This window comes from Saccoglossus kowalevskii, chromosome 2, assembly GCF_978046115.1.
Source record: "Saccoglossus kowalevskii chromosome 2, keSacKowa6.1, whole genome shotgun sequence".
NCBI lineage: Eukaryota > Metazoa > Hemichordata > Enteropneusta > Harrimaniidae > Saccoglossus > Saccoglossus kowalevskii.
The window spans coordinates 3,596,614-3,617,754 of NC_140642.1; the positions used below are offsets into that span (position 1 = coordinate 3,596,614).

General features: G+C 33.8%; 1 protein-coding gene across 3 annotated transcripts in view; it reads right to left on the minus strand.

Moving 5' to 3' along the window:
* The window catches only part of LOC100366288 (pecanex-like protein 1), an 86,958-nt gene that overhangs the window by 54,926 nt on the left and 10,891 nt on the right, over positions 1–21,141 (minus strand). For 2 of the 3 annotated variants that reach the window (XM_085507894.1, XM_085507890.1), the window contains exons 2-7: positions 8,672–8,916; positions 8,362–8,470; positions 7,722–7,908; positions 6,943–7,068; positions 5,154–6,095; positions 3,578–3,712 (exon numbers count right to left, since the gene is read on the minus strand). In XM_085507894.1, the coding sequence (XP_085364020.1) occupies positions 3,578–3,712; positions 5,154–6,095; positions 6,943–7,068; positions 7,722–7,908; positions 8,362–8,470; positions 8,672–8,916 (1,744 nt within the window). The remainder of the gene's footprint in view (positions 1–3,577; positions 3,713–5,153; positions 6,096–6,942; positions 7,069–7,721; positions 7,909–8,361; positions 8,471–8,671; positions 8,917–21,141) is intronic. The other variant, XM_085507900.1, reaches the window with a different exon arrangement.

The window sequence follows — 21,141 nt, forward strand, 5'->3', positions numbered from 1 at the left end:
ACGACTCGATGGCTGCGGTACTTTGACAACCTTGCGATTTGTCACTAGATTTATACATGACGACACGCTGTAGCATGCCGCGTCATGTAGTTATAATTAACAAAGTCAGCTTGGACGTTCAGTTGTGAGACATGAAAAAATAAACGCATCGAGTGCTACATTTCGAAAATAAAAATACAAAATAAACACAATCGAATGCGCCGGCCAGGCGCGTTGGAAATAAATAGAACGCGTTGTGACACAGTCTCACCACCACCCACTCACGCAATATAATTATGTTATTTTAAAATGCACTGTGTATGTGGGAAAGCGATGAGTGAACTCGAGCAAAATTATGCTAGTGTGAGAACACGCTATATACCCCACGGAGTACTCGTTAAAACATCGAGAAAGTTTTTCATTTCAAATGTCTGCGATTTTGTGAACATGACGTGCAAACAAGAATATATCAAATTATCTATTTTTCTGTAATATTCGTGTGTAATTATGAAAATAATTTATGGGTGCGTATGGAATATATTTCGTCATGAATTATTCCTAATATAAATTTCTCTTGTCAAAATAATTTTTTTTTGTTTTTTTCTCCCAAACAACGAAATGATTTCACAATGTCGAGAACGAAAAGTAGTGTTCAACATTGTAAACTTCATGACACAGCTGCTCATGACCGGAACCGTTGTCTTCGTTAAGAGTTCGGCAATTCACCATAATCGTGGTTGTGAACTGTTTAGCTGATTTTTCAAAATATCATATGGATACTAAGTATTCAATTCATATTTACCCAAACCATATACCTTAAAATACATATTCTAAGGTCTATGCCCCAACTAGTATTCGAATATTCTTTCGGAAATTTTAGACATTGTTCAAAAAATCCTGTACAGGTATATGTCTGATGACAACGAATAATACGCAATTCTCCATGCAGTACTATAAATTTTTGCTGATACTAATCACGTTTTTATCGGAAAGTTACTCGAACGTGTAGTAGACGAGCATAATAATAATGTCACATGTCCTTCGTCTTAGCCACATAACCGCCGCAGACTGCTTCATGTAACATCGAATGTTTAGTTTGATCATGGAGACATGGTTTGATGATTGATAAACATATATTCACCGTTGCGTTCATGTTACGTTAATACAAACATGATTTAAACTTGTCCCTTCAGGTGTTTTTTGCGTTGCCGAAATAGCACGTGTGTGTGTGTGAGTTTCCCCGAGTAAAAGCATGAAAAGAGACAGGTGAGACTCCTTGTTGCAACGTGTTCTATCATTTCCAGCGCGCGTGTAGTGGCTGCGTTTATTTTGTCATGTCTCGCAACTGGACGTCCAAGCTGACTTTGTTTTGGCTGTATTATAAAACAAAACGTCATGTTAGCAACGTTTTTTTTTTGTTTGTTCAAAGCGATAATCTTTCCAATTTTTAATTGTCCTAGTTATGTACTTTATTCTTTTTCTCTGTGTGAATAGAAGTGTCAAGTTTGAAGAAAAAAAAAGTCTCAACAAAACTTGGACTTCCATTATTTTAATTATTTATTTTTTGATGTTCACAAACCATGAGCAAACCAACCTTTGTTTTGTAATGTCACAATCAATCGGGTGCATATATTGTTGACCATCCTTCGTCATTCGTGACTTGGTGCTATTTTGAATCTGGACCTTACTTTCGTCAGAGAAAATCACGTTATCGAAAGTTTCAGCATCTCTCATCATTTTTACGGCCCATGCCATGCGTTTAGGTTTGTTCACCTGTCTGATCATTTGGCAATACCGTGTCTTGGTTCTTCGCCATCCTAATTTTCGACGTACTTTTTTGACGGTGGACACTGACACCGGTAGACCAAATTCGTCGGTTATTTTATAAGAAAGCTCTCTTGCTGACAACTCGCCGTCCTTTTCCATTTCTTTGTCAATAAAATCCCAGTGCTCCACTCCGAGTTTGGTTCTTGTCTGAATGTTTCTGTAGTCTTTGATTCGTCCTGTTTTTCTATAACGTTGTAAAAATTTGCCGATCGAATTTTTAGAAACCAACACTCGATCTTCCTCCTCCAATCTCTTCCTGATGTCTACCTGCTTGATTCCAATGGCCGCCAAGGAAAGAATTCGTCGCCGAACATAAACAGTCAATCTTGATAATTGGACAGGGTCATGCATGATTTAGCTTGAACCACGGTTACTAGAAGAAGTAACCGTGCTTGAACCGAGCATTTAGATAATACAGCTTGCGTGTAAGACAGCAAAGAGTATCGGTGTGAACATACGGCTAACTACGATACTTCTCAGCATTGTTTACATATGTAAATTACTTCTTTGTTCGATGAAGCGAAGCTGATGCCACATTGTCGCCATAATGAGGCTACAATGAAGCGATGCGATAACCACCTCAACCTTTTATGTCGCGACAATGAAGCGACGCTGAAGCCATAGCAATGCCATCATGATGCGATGCTGAAGCGAAGCTGACGCTGAAGTGAAGCCAAAGCTTCCGCGAGAACTGTACTGTATCTTCATACAATTTCTCAACATCATTGTTTAAACTTGCCTAACTCTACACATTGAGCTCAATGCCTAACTTCACACAATTGCTCCTTTGATATCTATTCACACATTATTCACTCATGCCAGATTGCACATAAAAAATCTGTTTCTGGTCCGTGCACATGGCGTATTTAAAATAAAATCAAAGAAAGCTTAGAAAGTACTCCTGTGTGCTGAATATTGGAGACACATTAAAACTAATTCAACATTTAAAATTCGCTTTTCAAAGAAGAAACTTGGCAACTGATATTTGTCTGTTATTTGAGATGCACAACATGAAAACTATCTAAGAAAACTATATAAGAGCATCTCTGTGACAAATTTCAATTTAAATCTGATTTTTTGAGATATCAGAAATTGGCTAATAATAATTAGATAATCAATATGTATGTTTTTCAACATAACACTAATCATGTCTATGGATTACCGCAATGAACCAAATAAATTATTATGCAAATTAAGCAATTATTATGCATACATTTAGGTCTGTGTATTGTTCCAGGGTGAACATGTAGCAAGTTTTATTATAATGTGATGATTAATTCTATCTTGCATTGTCCTTTGACATCTATATGATGACTACCGGTAGTACTTGAGATACAATGTACATGTATCAGTGGAAAAGCCAAAAATTTACTAATCATCATGCAAATTAGGTAATTAATATACATGGCTTTTAACCAAAACCTAATCAAATCTGTGCATTAGCCCAAAGAATCTATGCATCAAGTTTCATCAAAAACCAACCCATGGTTTTTGAGATAGCTGTTGAACAGACGGACACACACATACAGATGCACTAACTGCTAAGACTCCTATTGTATACTTCACACACGGAAGTAAATAAATGAAAGAATCCACCTCAATTTGAAGCTCAGCTATCTTAGAATTAGTTTTCCCCTCCACTGCAATAGTTAGTATCATCATCGATAAAATCACTATTGCTGAAGTCACCAGGAGAATTCAACATCTAGCAAAACGTAAGTTCTTTGCTAATTTGGGAAAGGTGACAAAAGATAACTTTGATTTGACTTACCTAGGCTATCTTGTCTTGCTCTTTTTTTAGGAATGGCTCCTTCACTAACTCTGTTTCGTAGCATAGCATTACCACTATTTTCACTATCTTCAGTAGTGGTAGCACTATCAAGCTCCGTGGAAAACATCCAATCTACTGCAAAGAAACTCATAGTTATGATCATGTACCCATTATAGACGTGGTAGCACTATCAAGCTCCGTGGAAAACATCCAATCTACTGCAAAGAAACTCATAGTTATGATCATGTACCCATTATAGACAAACTATAAGCATCAATGTCAATTTTACTTGCAGTGCAATGTGACAACTGTAAAATTTCCATATCGTATGATTTGTTAATATTTTTATAAAATAAAAATACTTTTAAAAAAACTTTTAATAAGATAATTATTCTTGCATTTCAGTAAAAAGTTATCAAAAAAAAATTGCCTCTATTAACTAAAATTATACCAAACTGAAAAAAGCGCAAAAAACCACAGGTCTTATATTGTAAGCTTTGTCATCTGCTCATTAATAATGTTTAATTTCCCAAAACTAGCAATGAAATCTGTGATAACTAGCAATGAAATCTGTGATAACTAGCAATGAAATCTGTGATAACACTGTGGTTAAAGGCTGTACATCCCCTCTGTTTAAAATGTGGGTTAAAACCATTCACTTAACAATAGTTGATGAAAAACTTCTCTAATACCCATGGCAACTTTCAAACTGCCATGTATAGTTATATTACCTACACATAAAACCTTCTCAGTTGGACAAATTAGTATTTATAAGCAATTAAAAAATTGTTTTCAGTAAAATTAAATTAAGTCTATCGTTACAAGCTGAAAAAATAATCAAAAAAATAATTGCTGTAAAAGAAGAAAAGATTTTCTCTTAACACATCGCCTCCAAAGATGGAAAAAATGATTGGTAAAAAAAACAGCATCAGCAGACAATAAGTTAGTGTAATAAAAGCAAGTATAAACAAAATTCATGAAGAATGAAAGACACGTCGATAATTCACTCCAGTATCGATAGTAGTACAGTACTATTTCTAAAAATGTTTTCAATATTTCATGATTCAAATTGACCTTGGTAAATTTGAGAATGAAATGTACTACATTGTGTAAGTTTTATTTTTACCTTTTTGTACTTGTGTCTTACCCTTCCATTTATGTAATTGACCCTGGATGTTATGTGTATGTCAAATCAGTTACAGTGTGATATAATATTACAGTATTGCACAGGGCTTCTACATTCTATGTTGTTAGCAAATTTCAAATTATTCCCATGGACATGATTGAAAATAGATTTGTAGTAAGAAGGTTTCAATAAATTTTATCAGTTTACACTGCTGTTGAGTCTTGTATACCAAGCAGCTGGATTGGAAAGATATATAACACAATATTTATAAACAAACATAAAAGTTGATGTGACTTTGCAGTACTCTTGTAATAATCTCATACAATACTATATACATGTATGAATTCAAGTGTGATTTTATAATCTGCACAGACAAATGTGGATTTAGAGAAATCAATACATGTGTCACAAGAAAAATAGTGGTAGGAAATGCCAAGTCACATGACTTACCTATATTGGAATCACTGTCCCCAGCTTCAAATAGCCAATTCAAACCAACAGAGCTGCCACTATCAAACTCAACTGCACTGTTTTCGCTGTCAGTATCAAGTAGCGTTCCTAGTCTTGTTTGTGAAACAGCTGACAAGACGTTAGCAGATTTACAAATAACTGTCTCATCAAGGGTTTGTTCATTTGGAGAAAACACTGAAGAGCTATCTAGAGTCGATTCAAGTTCTGAAGCACTGCACATACTAGTAGTTCTACTTGTTATTGGAGAGTCACTAGATGACATATTTGAATCTCTACGTAATGAAGGGCTTGATTTAGTTTCAAAATGCACGCCCAAATTTGAACTCATCCCTGTAACATCACTCTTTCCTAAGGATGAACGTTTGATATTTCCTCTTCTTCCAAAACCACTGTTCCTTGGCGCAGATGATCTGAAGAACCGAAAACTTGATTCAAGCCCAATGTCATCATTTTCAACAGCAGGTAACTTTGATAAATCTCCTGTGTTCGTTGACACGTCACAAGCTTGTCCCATCTCTCTGGGACTTTCTGCAGAACAGCATTTTTTTATTTTAATCCCTGAATCTGTCATATCCACAGGATCAGTATATTTTACATTATGCACTTTGTAGCCAGACGTATCTGCTGTCTGCCTCGTAATAATCGCATTGAATAAACTAGATGTGTCTTCATCCTCCTCACAGCTGTCATGTTTATCTAAGTCCACAACAACCACTTCTAAATCTTTTTTAGTCCGTTTGCTTTCCTGACATCTTGGTTTTGTGTTAACAATGTTATCATCTGATGATACAAACATTGGTCTTGGAGTACAGTCCCTAATGACGTTCATTTCAATGTCATCGTTATTGTGCTGCTTAGGTTTAGCTCCAAACCTTCGAACCAATTTTGGTTTCATAGCAATGTTTCTATTTAAGCTGTCACCTGTCATAGAAGAATTGTTGACAACATTTAAATATTTGTACATTTATTCAAAACAATTGATCAAAGAACCTATAGATCAGATACTATCATAATCATCATAAGAAATCCGATTGAAATAAAAGAATTACGGTTTTATTTGCTCTATTAGAAGTGTATACATTTATGTGAAAGTCCTGTTGAAAAGTTTATATTAAGAAATCCGTGTGTCTTGGATGTACTTAACATCACACTAAAACAGCTTTTGGTTTTTATGCACTACTTTTTTGAGATCTGCTTCTAATTAGGCAAATACCATTTAATTATTTAATACTGAAAATTTTGCACATTATGATCAATTGATCAAAGAACCTATAGATCAGATACTATCATAATCATCATAAGAAATCAGATTGAAATAAAAGAATTACGGTTTTATTTGCTCTATTAGAAGTGTATACATTTATGTGAAAGTCCTGTTGAAAAGTTTATATTAAGAAATCCGTGTGTCTTGGATGTACTTAACATCACACTAAAACAGCTTTTGGTTTTTATGCACTACTTTTTTGAGATCTGCTTCTAATTAGGCAAATACCATTTAATTATTTAATACTGAAAATTTTGCACATTATGCACTTTTATTTAAATTTAACTCTTACTGTAAGTTCTTTGTTAATTTTGGTCGGAATGGACATCATTTTTCATTGGAACAAGTCATGATCAACAGTTTTGACAAAAAAATATGGAAACAAATATTCTGGTTTATTTTGTACAAGGTAGACAAAAGCTGACTTTAGCATTCAACAAATTTAAGGCTTTTTACAAAACATAACAAACAGGAACTAAGTTGTGATAAACGAAGTAAGAATACCTGAAGAATTAATGGATGAACTACTCAAAGTACACGTAACAATCTTGGGTGGTGATCCTTCTTCTATCGTAACCATACTATCGACTGAACCTGGTATTATACTGCTATCTCTCATAGGGTCTGTAACTGCAAATATAAATAATTTATTTAATATTTTGTTATTTATACTTTGTAGTAGTTACTTATTTTCAAGAAGGCAGATTTGAGAGAAAGCTCTAGCACCATGTAGTGTTGTTGTATGCTGCAGTAAGCCACTACTCATTATGACATGACAGAAATTGTTGATGACATATTCAAATGTTTTTTGAGACATAAATCACTGACAATCAATCAAATCTCATTGAAATGAAAACCAAAGTGACATACATACATATAATACTGTAAAATACTATATTTTCGCTTGGAATTAATTGTCACTATTTTCACTGAAGGAATGATTCAGTCAAAATAAAATTCAGCGAATATACTTTTTTCCCTATATTTTACATTCAACTTGATTTCAAAAATCAGTGAAAATAAATTTCATACAAAAATCCATAAAGTCTTTTCAGCGAAATTTAATTCCAGCTAAAATAAAGTATTTTACAGTATTATTATTTGTCATTATACTAGCTTTGAACAAGGTAGGTCCAAAAAATATGTCATATAGATGCATGGATGGAACCCAAAACACAAGTCCTCATTTTGAAATACGTTCAATAAGGACTAAAAACATGAGAACAGTTCACTAGTTTACAGTTGTCAGGATCCTCCCTATTGTTTGCTTCATGTAGACTTACTAGTACTCGTTGGCCTGGACTGTGTTTCATCAGAATAACTATTGAGTCTGAGTTCTCGTTCGATGCTATCCAAAGTATTCAAAGCTTTGACTAATGTATCTTCTGAACTATATGTGGCTTCCATGGGATGTACTTCCACTTTATGCTCATCACTACAGCAATCGTTATCAAGCATCTCTGCTGCTCTCTGTTGAATCCAAAAAAAAATGTGATACAACATATATTTAGTACATTTCAATTTTAGCTGCAAATTGTCTATCAGTGTTAAATAGTCTGACAAGAGGTTTTTTTTTACCATCTTTTATGAAAATTATAATTTAAAATGATATAATCAAAATATATTTTACTATCATGAGATTAACAAATAGAATTAGTTTGAGAATATATTTGCTCCTTTATTAGTTAACTGTGTGTGTTCAACATATGAGTGCACATCACAGCAAATGAAAAAGTGAAAGTGCATCAAAAAGAGTAGATAAAAAGGTTCTTTAGAAAACAGACACAGCTGCCACAATAATACTATAATAAATACACAGAGACAAGACTTGAATTTCATGGAGGCACCAAAAGCAATTGCCTTTTTTCTGAAAAATATAGAGAGAGTTGCATTGTAGTGTATAGTCTAATCGGGAAAACTTACCTTCCGTGCCATTTCTTCATTAAAAGAATTTCTTGAACTGCATCCAATAGGAGGTGTAATACTTCTTTTTGAACCAAATTCCTGCATCTCAATTCCCTCTATGCTTTCACTTATAAAATAATGTGATAAAACTTACTTATGTACATGAGCTTTGCCTCATCAGAAAGTCATTCATAATATCACTGTAAAATTGCTCTCATGTCGTCTTACTTTACAATACAATTAACATCATTGTTTTTTAATGCACATAAATCAGCATTGAAAGATTGCATTAGCATATTCTTTATTTGTATTCAGCAAAAGAACTCACCCTATAGTTTTGTTACTGTGTGTGTTATCATTCAAACTGACTGTTTGTCCCTTTTCTACATCTTCATTCTCGGTTTCAGCTTTGTCACCTGCTTCATCCTCATTGTGTCCTTCATTTTTATCATCAATGATTTCACCAAAGTCAAACATCAAATGCAGACGAAAGTTTATTACTTTGATACATGTAAATACGAATGCAATAACTGCACAGTAAATAATCCACACTGCCGGTGATGGTGCAAGTGCCTAGAAAAGAAGATAATCACAAAGATAAAACCATATCAGCACATACATGTATCAAAGATTGCCTGGTAAAGCCTAAATTACAATATTTCATTTGTTGTTAAAATAAGCTATTTCGATAAAGTTGTCTTGCATGAAAATGTAGTTACATAAACAAATAAACTTGGTTTTGTTTACATTTAATTTAAGCATTTCCACTCTTGTGTTTAGATCTTATCACTAATAAAGATATTTTTGATATAATGGCGTTCAGTTTCCGATCTCGGCATGTGGCGAGAGTCAGAATCAAGTCGGCAGATACTGAAATGTGTATGTTAACAGTCAAGACCAATAGAGAGCCAGGACCAAAACTTTGCACTGAATGCAAGGGCGCAAACCAAAATCAAGATAATATATACTGGTTCATATATAAATGACATGGCGATGGAGGGAAGTGTAACACGATATGGTCGGTTCAAGTTGTTGTAATGAAAAACATCGCAGGCACACATATATATGCTGCTACAATCATTTTTTTCTTGCAATGTTACTGTTTTTTGAATCCTTCTTTCCTGTGCATGATGACTGATAATAAATATAACAGCAAATGGATATGACTTTAATAAAGTAATTATTATTATCATCATATGCGCGTTGTCTGCCATGTTTGGGTCAAATAAAAGACCAATAAATAAGAGCATGATTTTGGCAAGGGCCAAGTGGGTCCACACTAATTACCTAAGTTTTGGATTCATCAACGCCAGTGATAAAGCACGTCAATGAATAAGTAGAGCTCCACTAATGCTATGAAAAGAACTTATCTAATACAGGTCCACTCAACGTACATGTACATATATATAACAAGTGTCTAATGAACCAGCAGTTAACAGGAAGAATACGAAATTAAAATAACATTTTTGACCAAAAATTACGAAAATATTCTTTAAAAATAGAGAATTGAAGATATCGTCAGAAAATGATAAAATCTCATAGAGGCACACCAAATGAATATATGTATCCAGTATAAAAGCAATAGAGGCACACCAAATGAATAAAATATCCAGTATAAAAGCAATAGAGGCACACCAAATGAATATATGTATCAGTATAAAACCAATAGAGGCACACCAAATGAGTATATGTATCCAGTATAAAAGCAATAGAGGCACACTAAATGAATATATGTATCCAGTATAAAAGCAATAGAGGCACACCAAATGAGTATATGTATCCAGTATAAAAGCAATAGAGGCACACCAAATGAGTATATTTATCCAGTATAAAAGCAATAGAGGCACACCAAATGAGTATATGTATCCAGTATAAAAGCAATAGAGGCACACCAAATGAGTATATGTATCCAGTATAAAAGCAATAGAGGCACACCAAATGAATATATGTATCCAGTATAAAAGCAATAGAGGCACACCAAATGAGTATATGTATCCAGTATAAAAGCAATAGAGGCACACCAAATGAATATATGTATCCAGTATAAAAGCAATAGAGGCACACCAAATGAATATATGTATCCAGTATAAAAGCAATAGAGGCACACCAAATGAATATATGTATCCAGTATAAAAGCAATAGAGGCACACCAAATGAATATATGTATCCAGTATAAAAGCAATAGAGGCACACCAAATGAATATATGTATCCAGTATAAAAGCAATAGAGGCACACCAAATGAATATATGTATCCAGTATAAAAGCAATAGAGGCACACCAAATGAATATATGTATCCAGTATAAAAGCAATAGAGGCACACCAAATGAATATATGTATCCAGTATAAAAGCAATAGAGGCACACCAAATGAATATATGTATCCAGTATAAAAGCAATAGAGGCACACCAAATGAGTATATGTATCCAGTATAAAAGCAATAGAGGCACACCAAATGAGTATATGTATCCAGTATAAAAGCAATAGAGGCACACCAAATGAATATATGTATCCAGTATAAAAGCAATAGAGGCACACCAAATGAATATATGTATCCAGTATAAAAGCAATAGAGGCACACCAAATGAGTATATGTATCCAGTATAAAAGCAATAGAGGCACACCAAATGAGTATATGTATCCAGTATAAAAGCAATAGAGGCACACCAAATGAGTATATGTATCCAGTATAAAAGCAATAGAGGCACACCAAATGAATATATGTATCCAGTATAAAAGCAATAGAGGCACACCAAATGAATATATGTATCCAGTATAAAAGCAATAGAGGCACACCAAATGAATATATGTATCCAGTATAAAAGCAATAGAGGCACACCAAATGAGTATATGTATCCAGTATAAAAGCAATAGAGGCACACCAAATGAGTATATGTATCCAGTATAAAAGCAATAGAGGCACACCAAATGAGTATATGTATCCAGTATAAAAGCAATAGATGCACACCAAATGAATATATGTATCCAGTATAAAAGCAATAGAGGCACACCAAATGAATATATGTATCCAGTATAAAAGCAATAGAGGCACACCAAATGAATATATGTATCCAGTATAAAAGCAATAGAGGCACACCAAATGAATATATGTATCCAGTATAAAAGCAATAGAGGCACACCAAATGAGTATATGTATCCAGTATAAAAGCAATAGAGGCACACCAAATGAGTATATGTACAGTGTTCTCCCCAGAAAAATGTATCAGAGTGGCGGCTAATTTGCATATAATTTACATATCATTAGCATTTGTCTGAAGATAAAGAAAACAATAAATAATGACAGGCTTGCATGGATGAAAATGTGTCTTTATTTTTTAACAAATTTATGTAGAAGATTAAATGAATCTGCTGCTGTGTGATTTCTATGTAATGTTGATTCTTCGGACTTTCATGGAAGCCCAGTGATCTGCAGCTTTTGAGAACGCCGTGATTTTCTTTGCTTCCCACTTCTATTAAATGACATGGCCTTCTTGTGCATCTCCGAGTGTGCGTGTTTATCGATAGCATATTTCGTAATAGTTATACATGGCATAAAATTCCATACCAAAGAACTATTTCTGGATGTTTTTAAGTTGAATTTTCCACATATGTGTCACAGCATTCCTAAAAGATAAGAAATAGGAGCGAATCAATACTTGTATTTAAAAAATATCGTCACGATCAACACGAAAATAAACAAATTGCCGCCATTTTGAAAAGTCGCTAAACTTAAAAATTGCCACGATAAACTTTACCCAACTATTTCAGAACACAATACTAGTATTAGTTACTTTGATAAATCGTAGCCAACAATTTTTGAACTTACAGAAAGAAGGTAGTTTCCAAAAAAATGTTTCGACGATCGGCAAAAAATGAAGCCATACAAAAATTTACTAAACTAGGTCAAAACTCGCTTCCAAGTAAAACGCTACAAATAAATACTTTTTTTACCTTTGCCATCGGATGTTTCTCTCAGCCACGTATATTTTGTTGTCCATTGTGCATCAAATCTAGAGTTTATTTTTTTGCACTTTTCGTTGTAACATCATCTTGGACACGTTTAGTACCACTGCCGACAGGGGTACCGGTGACCGTGTTGCTGGTGGGTTTATCGCTCGCAACCAGGGGCTCAGCAGGGCGTTCTACGCGGAACCACAACGTAATATTTCTGCTGTTTGACATCGTTGCTTCTTCCAGCCAAATATGCTACTGAGAAAATACTCGCTATTACCCCAATTAAATAGGGCGAAAGTGTTTATTGTCGAAGTACGAAGCTGTATTAGTCCATTGTCTTTGCGTAATCACTGACATGTTTCCATTCACACCTGATTTGGCTCACAGTACCGGACGCTGATGACGCTGACTAACAGATTCGCACGTGTATTAACAAGCTAAAAGAAAGAGTAACAGGAAATGCCACAGAGTAGCGGGCAATCTCTCAGAGTAGCGGCATAAATAATGGAGTAGCGGCCCCGCTACGCTAAAACGCTTTGGGGAGAACACTGTATGTATCCAGTATAAAAGCAATAGAGGCACACCAAATGAATATATGTATCCAGTATAAAAGCAATAGAGGCACACCAAATGAATATATGTATCCAGTATAAAAGCAATAGAGGCACACCAAATGAATATATGTATCCAGTATAAAAGCAATAGAGGCACACCAAATGAATATATGTATCCAGTATAAAAGCAATAGAGGCACACCAAATGAATATATGTATCCAGTATAAAAACAATAGAGGCACACCAAATGAGTATATGTATCCAGTATAAAAGCAATAGAGGCACACCAAATGAATATATGTATCCAGTATAAAAGCAATAGAGGCACACCAAATGAATATATGTATCCAGTATAAAAGCAATAGAGGCACACCAAATGAGTATATGTATCCAGTATAAAAGCAATAGAGGCACACCAAATGAGTATATGTATCCAGTATAAAAGCAATAGAGGCATACCAAATGAATATATGTATCCAGTATAAAAGCAATAGAGGCACACCAAATGAATATATGTATCCAGTATAAAAGCAATAGAGGCACACCAAATGAATATATGTATCCAGTATAAAAGCAATTGAGGCACACCAAATGAATATATGTATCCAGTATAAAAGCAATAGAGGCACACCAAATGAATATATGTATCCAGTATAAAAACAATAGAGGCACACCAAATGAATATATGTATCCAGTATAAAAGCAATAGAGGCACACCAAATGAGTATATGTATCCAGTATAAAAGCAATAGAGGCACACCAAATGAATATATGTATCCAGTATAAAAGCAATAGACGCACACCAAATGAATATATGTATCCAGTATAAAAGCAATAGAGGCACACCAAATGAGTATATGTATCCAGTATAAAAGCAATAGAGGCACACCAAATGAATATATGTATCCAGTATAAAAGCAATAGAGGCACACCAAATGAATATATGTATCCAGTATAAAAGCAATAGAGGCACACCAAATGAATATATGTATCCAGTATGAAAGCAATAGAGGCACACCAAATGAGTATATGTATCCAGTATAAAAGCAATAGAGGCACACCAAATGAATATACATGTATGTATCCAGTACAAAAGCAATAGAGGCACACCAAATGAATATGTGTATCCAGTACAAAAGCAATAGAGGCACACCAAATGAATATATGTATCCAGTATAAAAGCAATAGAGGCACACCAAATGAATATATGTATCCAGTATAAAAGCAATAGAGGCACACCAAATGAGTATATGTATCCAGTATAAAAGCAATAGAGGCACACCAAATGAATATATGTATCCAGTATAAAAGCAATAGAGGCACACCAAATGAATATATGTATCCAGTATAAAAGCAATAGAGGCACACCAAATGAGTATATGTATCCAGTATAAAAGCAATAGAGGCACACCAAATGAGTATATGTATCCAGTATAAAAGCAATAGAGGCACACCAAATGAATATACATGTATGTATCCAGTACAAAAGCAATAGAGGCACACCAAATGAATATGTGTATCCAGTACAAAAGCAATAGAGGCACACCAAATGAATATATGTATCCAGTATAAAAGCAATAGAGGCACACCAAATGAATATATGTATCCAGTATAAAAGCAATAGAGGCACACCAAATGAGTATATGTATCCAGTATAAAAGCAATAGAGGCACACCAAATGAGTATATGTATCCAGTATAAAAGCAATAGAGGCACACCAAATGAATATATGTATCCAGTATAAAAGCAATAGAGGCACACCAAATGAGTATATGTATCCAGTATAAAAGCAATAGAGGCACACCAAATGAGTATATGTATCCAGTATAAAAGCAATAGAGGCACACCAAATGAGTATATGTATCCAGTATAAAAGCAATAGAGGCACACCAAATGAATATATGTATCCAGTATAAAAGCAATAGAGGCACACCAAATGAATATATGTATCCAGTATAAAAGCAATAGAGGCACACCAAATGAATATATGTATCCAGTATAAAAGCAATAGAGGCACACCAAATGAATATATGTATCCAGTATAAAAGCAATAGAGGCACACCAAATGAATATATGTATCCAGTATAAAAGCAATAGAGGCACACCAAATGAATATATGTATCCAGTATAAAAGCAATAGAGGCACACCAAATGAATATATGTATCCAGTATAAAAACAATAGAGGCACACCAAATGAATATATGTATCCAGTATAAAAGCAATAGAGGCACACCAAATGAATATATGTATCCAGTATAAAAGCAATAGAGGCACACCAAATGAGTATATGTATCCAGTATAAAAGCAATAGAGGCACACCAAATGAATATATGTATCCAGTATAAAAGCAATAGAGGCACACCAAATGAATATATGTATCCAGTATAAAAACAATAGAGGCACACCAAATGAATATATGTATCCAGTATAAAAGCAATAGAGGCACACCAAATGAATATATGTATCCAGTATAAAAGCAATAGAGGCACACCAAATGAATATATGTATCCAGTATAAAAGCAATAGAGGCACACCAAATGAGTATATGTATCCAGTATAAAAGCAATAGAGGCACACCAAATGAATATATGTATCCAGTATAAAAGCAATAGAGGCACACCAAATGAATATATGTATCCAGTATAAAAGCAATAGAGGCACACCAAATGAGTATATGTATCCAGTATAAAAGCAATAGAGGCACACCAAATGAATATATGTATCCAGTATAAAAGCAATAGAGGCACACCAAATGAATATATGTATCCAGTATAAAAGCAATAGAGGCACACCAAATGAGTATATGTATCCAGTATAAAAGCAATAGAGGCACACCAAATGAATATATGTATCCAGTATAAAAGCAATAGAGGCACACCAAATGAGTATATGTATCCAGTATAAAAGCAATAGAGGCACACCAAATGAATATATGTATCCAGTATAAAAGCAATAGAGACACACCAAATGAATATATGTATCCAGTATAAAAGCAATAGAGGCACACCAAATGAATATATGTATCCAGTATGAAAGCAATAGAGGCACACCAAATGAATATATGTATCCAGTATAAAAGCAATAGAGGCACACCAAATGAATATATGTATCCAGTATAAAAGCAATAGAGGCACACCAAATGAATATATGTATCCAGTATAAAAGCAATAGAGGCACACCAAATGAATATATGTATCCAGTATAAAAGCAATAGAGGCACACCAAATGAGTATATGTATCCAGTATAAAAGCAATAGAGGCACACCAAATGAATATATGTATTCAGTATAAAAGCAATAGAGGCACACCAAATGAGTATATGTATCCAGTATAAAAGCAATAGAGGCACACCAAATGAGTATATGTATCCAGTATAAAAGCAATAGAGGCACACCAAATGAATATATATATCCAGTATAAAAGCAATAGAGGCACACCAAATGAATATATGTATCCAGTATAAAAGCAATAGAGGCACACCAAATGAATATATGTATCCAGTATAAAAGCAATAGAGGCACACCAAATGAATATATGTATCCAGTATAAAAGCAATAGAGGCACACCAAATGAATATATGTATCCAGTATAAAAGCAATAGAGGCACACCAAATGAGTATATGTATCCAGTATAAAAGCAATAGAGGCACACCAAATGAATATATGTATCCAGTATAAAAGCAATAGAGGCACATCAAATGAATATATGTATCCAGTATAAAAGCAATAGAGGCACACCAAATGAGTATATGTATCCAGTATAAAAGCAATAGAGGCACACTAAATGAGTATATGTATCCAGTATAAAAGCAATAGAGGCACACCAAATGAATATATGTATCCAGTATAAAAGCAATAGAGGCACACCAAATGAGTATATGTATCCAGTATACAAGCAATAGAGGCACACCAAATGAGTATATGTATCCAGTATAAAAGCAATAGAGGCACACCAAATGAATATATGTATCCAGTATAAAAGCAATAGAGGCACACCAAATGAATATATGTATCCAGTATAAAAGCAATAGAGGCACACCAAATGAATATATGTATCCAGTATAAAAGCAATAGAGGCACACCAAATGAGTATATGTATCCAGTATAAAAGCAATAGAGGCACACCAAATGAGTATATGTATCCAGTATAAAAGCAATAGAGGCACACCAAATGAATATATGTATCCAGTATAAAAGCAATAGAGGCACACCAAATGAGTATATGTATCCAGTATAAAAGCAATAGAGGCACACCAAATGAATATATGTATCCAGTATAAAAGCAATAGAGGCACACCAAATGAATATATGTATCCAGTATAAAAGCAATAGAGGCACACCAAATGAATATATGTATCCAGTATAAAAGCAATAGAGGCACACCAAATGAGTATATGTATTCAGTATAAAAGCAATAGAGGCACACCAAATGAATATATGTATCCAGTATAAAAGCAATAGAGGCACACCAAATGAATATATGTATCCAGTATAAAAGCAATAGAGGCACACCAAATGAATATATGTATCCAGTATAAAAGCAATAGAGGCACACCAAATGAATATATGTATCCAGTATAAAAGCAATAAAGGCACACCAAATGAGTATATGTATCCAGTATAAAAGCAATAGAGGCACACCAAATGAATATATGTATCCAGTATAAAAGCAATAAAGGCACACCAAATGAGTATATGTATCCAGTATAAAAGCAATAGAGGCACACCAAATGAATATATGTATCCAGTATAAAAGCAATAGAGGCACACCAAATGAATATATGTATCCAGTATAAAAGCAATAGAGGCACACCAAATGAGTATATGTATCCAGTATAAAAGCAATAGAGGCACACCAAATGAGTATATGTATCCAGTATAAAAGCAATAGAGGCACACCAAATGAGTATATGTATCCAGTATAAAAGCAATAGAGGCACACCAAATGAATATATGTATCCAGTATAAAAGCAATAGAGGCACACCAAATGAATATATGTATCCAGTATAAAAGCAATAGAGGCACACCAAATGAATATATGTATCCAGTATAAAAGCAATAGAGGCACACCAAATGAATATATGTATCCAGTATAAAAGCAATAGAGGCACACCAAATGAATATATGTATCCAGTATAAAAGCAATAGAGGCACACCAAATGAATATATGTATCCAGTATAAAAGCAATAGAGGCACACCAAATGAATATATGTATCCAGTATAAAAGCAATAGAGGCACACCAAATGAATATATGTATCCAGTATAAAAGCAATAGAGGCACACCAAATGAATATATGTATCCAGTATAAAAGCAATAGAGGCACACCAAATGAGTATATGTATCCAGTATAAAAGCAATAGAGGCACACCAAATGAATATATGTATCCAGTATAAAAGCAATAGAGGCACACCAAATGAGTATATGTATCCAGTATAAAAGCAATAGAGGCACACCAAATGAGTATATGTATCCAGTATAAAAGCAATAGAGGCACACCAAATGAATATATGTATCCAGTATAAAAGCAATAGAGGCACACCAAATGAGTATATGTATCCAGTATAAAAGCAATAGAGGCACACCAAATGAATATATGTATCCAGTATAAAAGCAATAGAGGCACACCAAATGAATATATGTATCCAGTATAAAAGCAATAGAGGCACACCAAATGAATATATGTATCCAGTATAAGAGCAATAGAGGCACACCAAATGAATATATGTATCCAGTATAAAAGCAATAGAGGCACACCAAATGAATATATGTATCCAGTATAAAAGCAATAGAGGCACACCAAATGAATATATGTATCCAGTATAAAAGCAATAGAGGCACACCAAATGAGTATATGTATCCAGTATAAAAGCAATAGAGGCACACCAAATGAATATATGTATCCAGTATAAAAGCAATAGAGGCACACCAAATGAGTATATGTATCCAGTATAAAAGCAATAGAGGCACACCAAATGAGTATATGTATCCAGTATAAAAGCAATAGAGGCACACCAAATGAATATATGTATACAGTATAAAAGCAATAGAGGCACACCAAATGAATATATGTATCCAGTATAAAAGCAATAGAGGCACACCAAATGAATATATGTATCCAGTATAAAAGCAATAGAGGCACACCAAATGAATATATGTATCCAGTATAAAAGCAATAGAGGCACACCAAATGAATATATGTATCCAGTATAAAAGCAATAGAGGCACACCAAATGAATATATGTATCCAGTATAAAAGCAATAGAGGCACACCAAATGAATATATGTATCCAGTATAAAAGCAATAGAGGCACACCAAATGAATATATGTATCCAGTATAAAAGCAATAGAGGCACACCAAATGAATATATGTATCCAGTATAAAAGCAATAGAGGCACACCAAATGAATATATGTATCCAGTATAAAAGCAATAGAGGCACACCAAATGAGTATATGTATCCAGTATAAAAGCAATAGAGGCACACCAAATGAATATATGTATCCAGTATAAAAGCAATAGAGGCACACCAAATGAATATATGTATCCAGTATAAAAGCAATAGAGGCACACCAAATGAATATATGTATCCAGTATAAAAGCAATAGAGGCACACCAAATGAATATATGTATCCAGTATAAAAGCAATAGAGGCACACCAAATGAGTATATGTATCCAGTATAAAAGCAATAGAGGCACACCAAATGAATATATGTATCCAGTATAAAAGCAATAGAGGCACACCAAATGAATATATGTATCCAGTATAAAAGCAATAGAGGCACACCAAATGAATATATGTATCCAGTATAAAAGCAATAGAGGCACACCAAATGAGTATATGTATCCAGTATAAAAGCAATAGAGGCACACCAAATGAATATATGTATCCAGTATAAAAGCAATAGAGGCACACCAAATGAGTATATGTATCCAGTATAAAAGCAATAGAGGCACACCAAATGAATATATGTATCCAGTATAAAAGCAATAGAGGCACACCAAATGAATATATGTATCCAGTATAAAAGCAATAGAGGCACACCAAATGAATATATGTATCCAGTATAAAAGCAATAGAGGCACACCAAATGAGTATATGTATTCAGTATAAAAGCAATAGAGGCACACCAAATGAATATATGTATCCAGTATAAAAGCAATAGAGGCACACCAAATGAATATATGTATCCAGTATAAAAGCAATAGAGGCACACCAAATGAATATATGTATCCAGTATAAAAGCAATAGAGGCACACCAAATGAATATATGTATCCAGTATAAAAACAATAGAGGCACACCAAATGAATATATGTATCCAGTATAAAAGCAATAGAGGCACACCAAATGAATATATGTATCCAGTATAAAAGCAATAGAGGCACACCAAATGAATATATGTATCCAGTATAAAAGCAATAAAGGCACACCAAATGAGTATATGTATCCAGTATAAAAGCAATAGAGGCACACCAAATGAATATATGTATCCAGTATAAAAGCAATAAAGGCACACCAAATGAGTATATGTATCCAGTATAAAAGCAATAGAGGCACACCAAATGAATATATGTATCCAGTATAAAAGCAATAGAGGCACACCAAATGAATATATGTATCCAGTATAAAAGCAATAGAGGCACACCAAATGAGTATATGTATCCAGTATAAAAGCAATAGAGGCACACCAAATGAGTATATGTATCCAGTATAAAAGCAATAGAGGCACACCAAATGAGTATATGTATCCAGTATAAAAGCAATAGAGGCACACCAAATGAATATATGTATCCAGTATAAAAGCAATAGAGGCACACCAAATGAATATATGTATCCAGTATAAAAGCAATAGAGGCACATCAAATGAATATATGTATCCAGTATAAAAGCAATAGAGGCACACCAAATGAATATATGTATCCAGTATAAAAGCAATAGAGGCACACCAAATGAATATATGTATCCAGTATAAAAGCAATAGAGGCACACCAAATGAATATATGTATCCAGTATAAAAGCAATAGAGGCACACCAAATGAATATATGTATCCAGTATAAAAGCAATAGAGGCACACCAAATGAATATATGTATCCAGTATAAAAGCAATAGAGGCACACCAAATGAATATATGTATCCAGTATAAAAGCAATAGAGGCACACCAAATGAGTATATGTATCCAGTATAAAAGCAATAGAGGCACACCAAATGAATATATGTATCCAGTATAAAAGCAATAGAGGCACACCAAATGAGTATATGTATCCAGTATAAAAGCAATAGA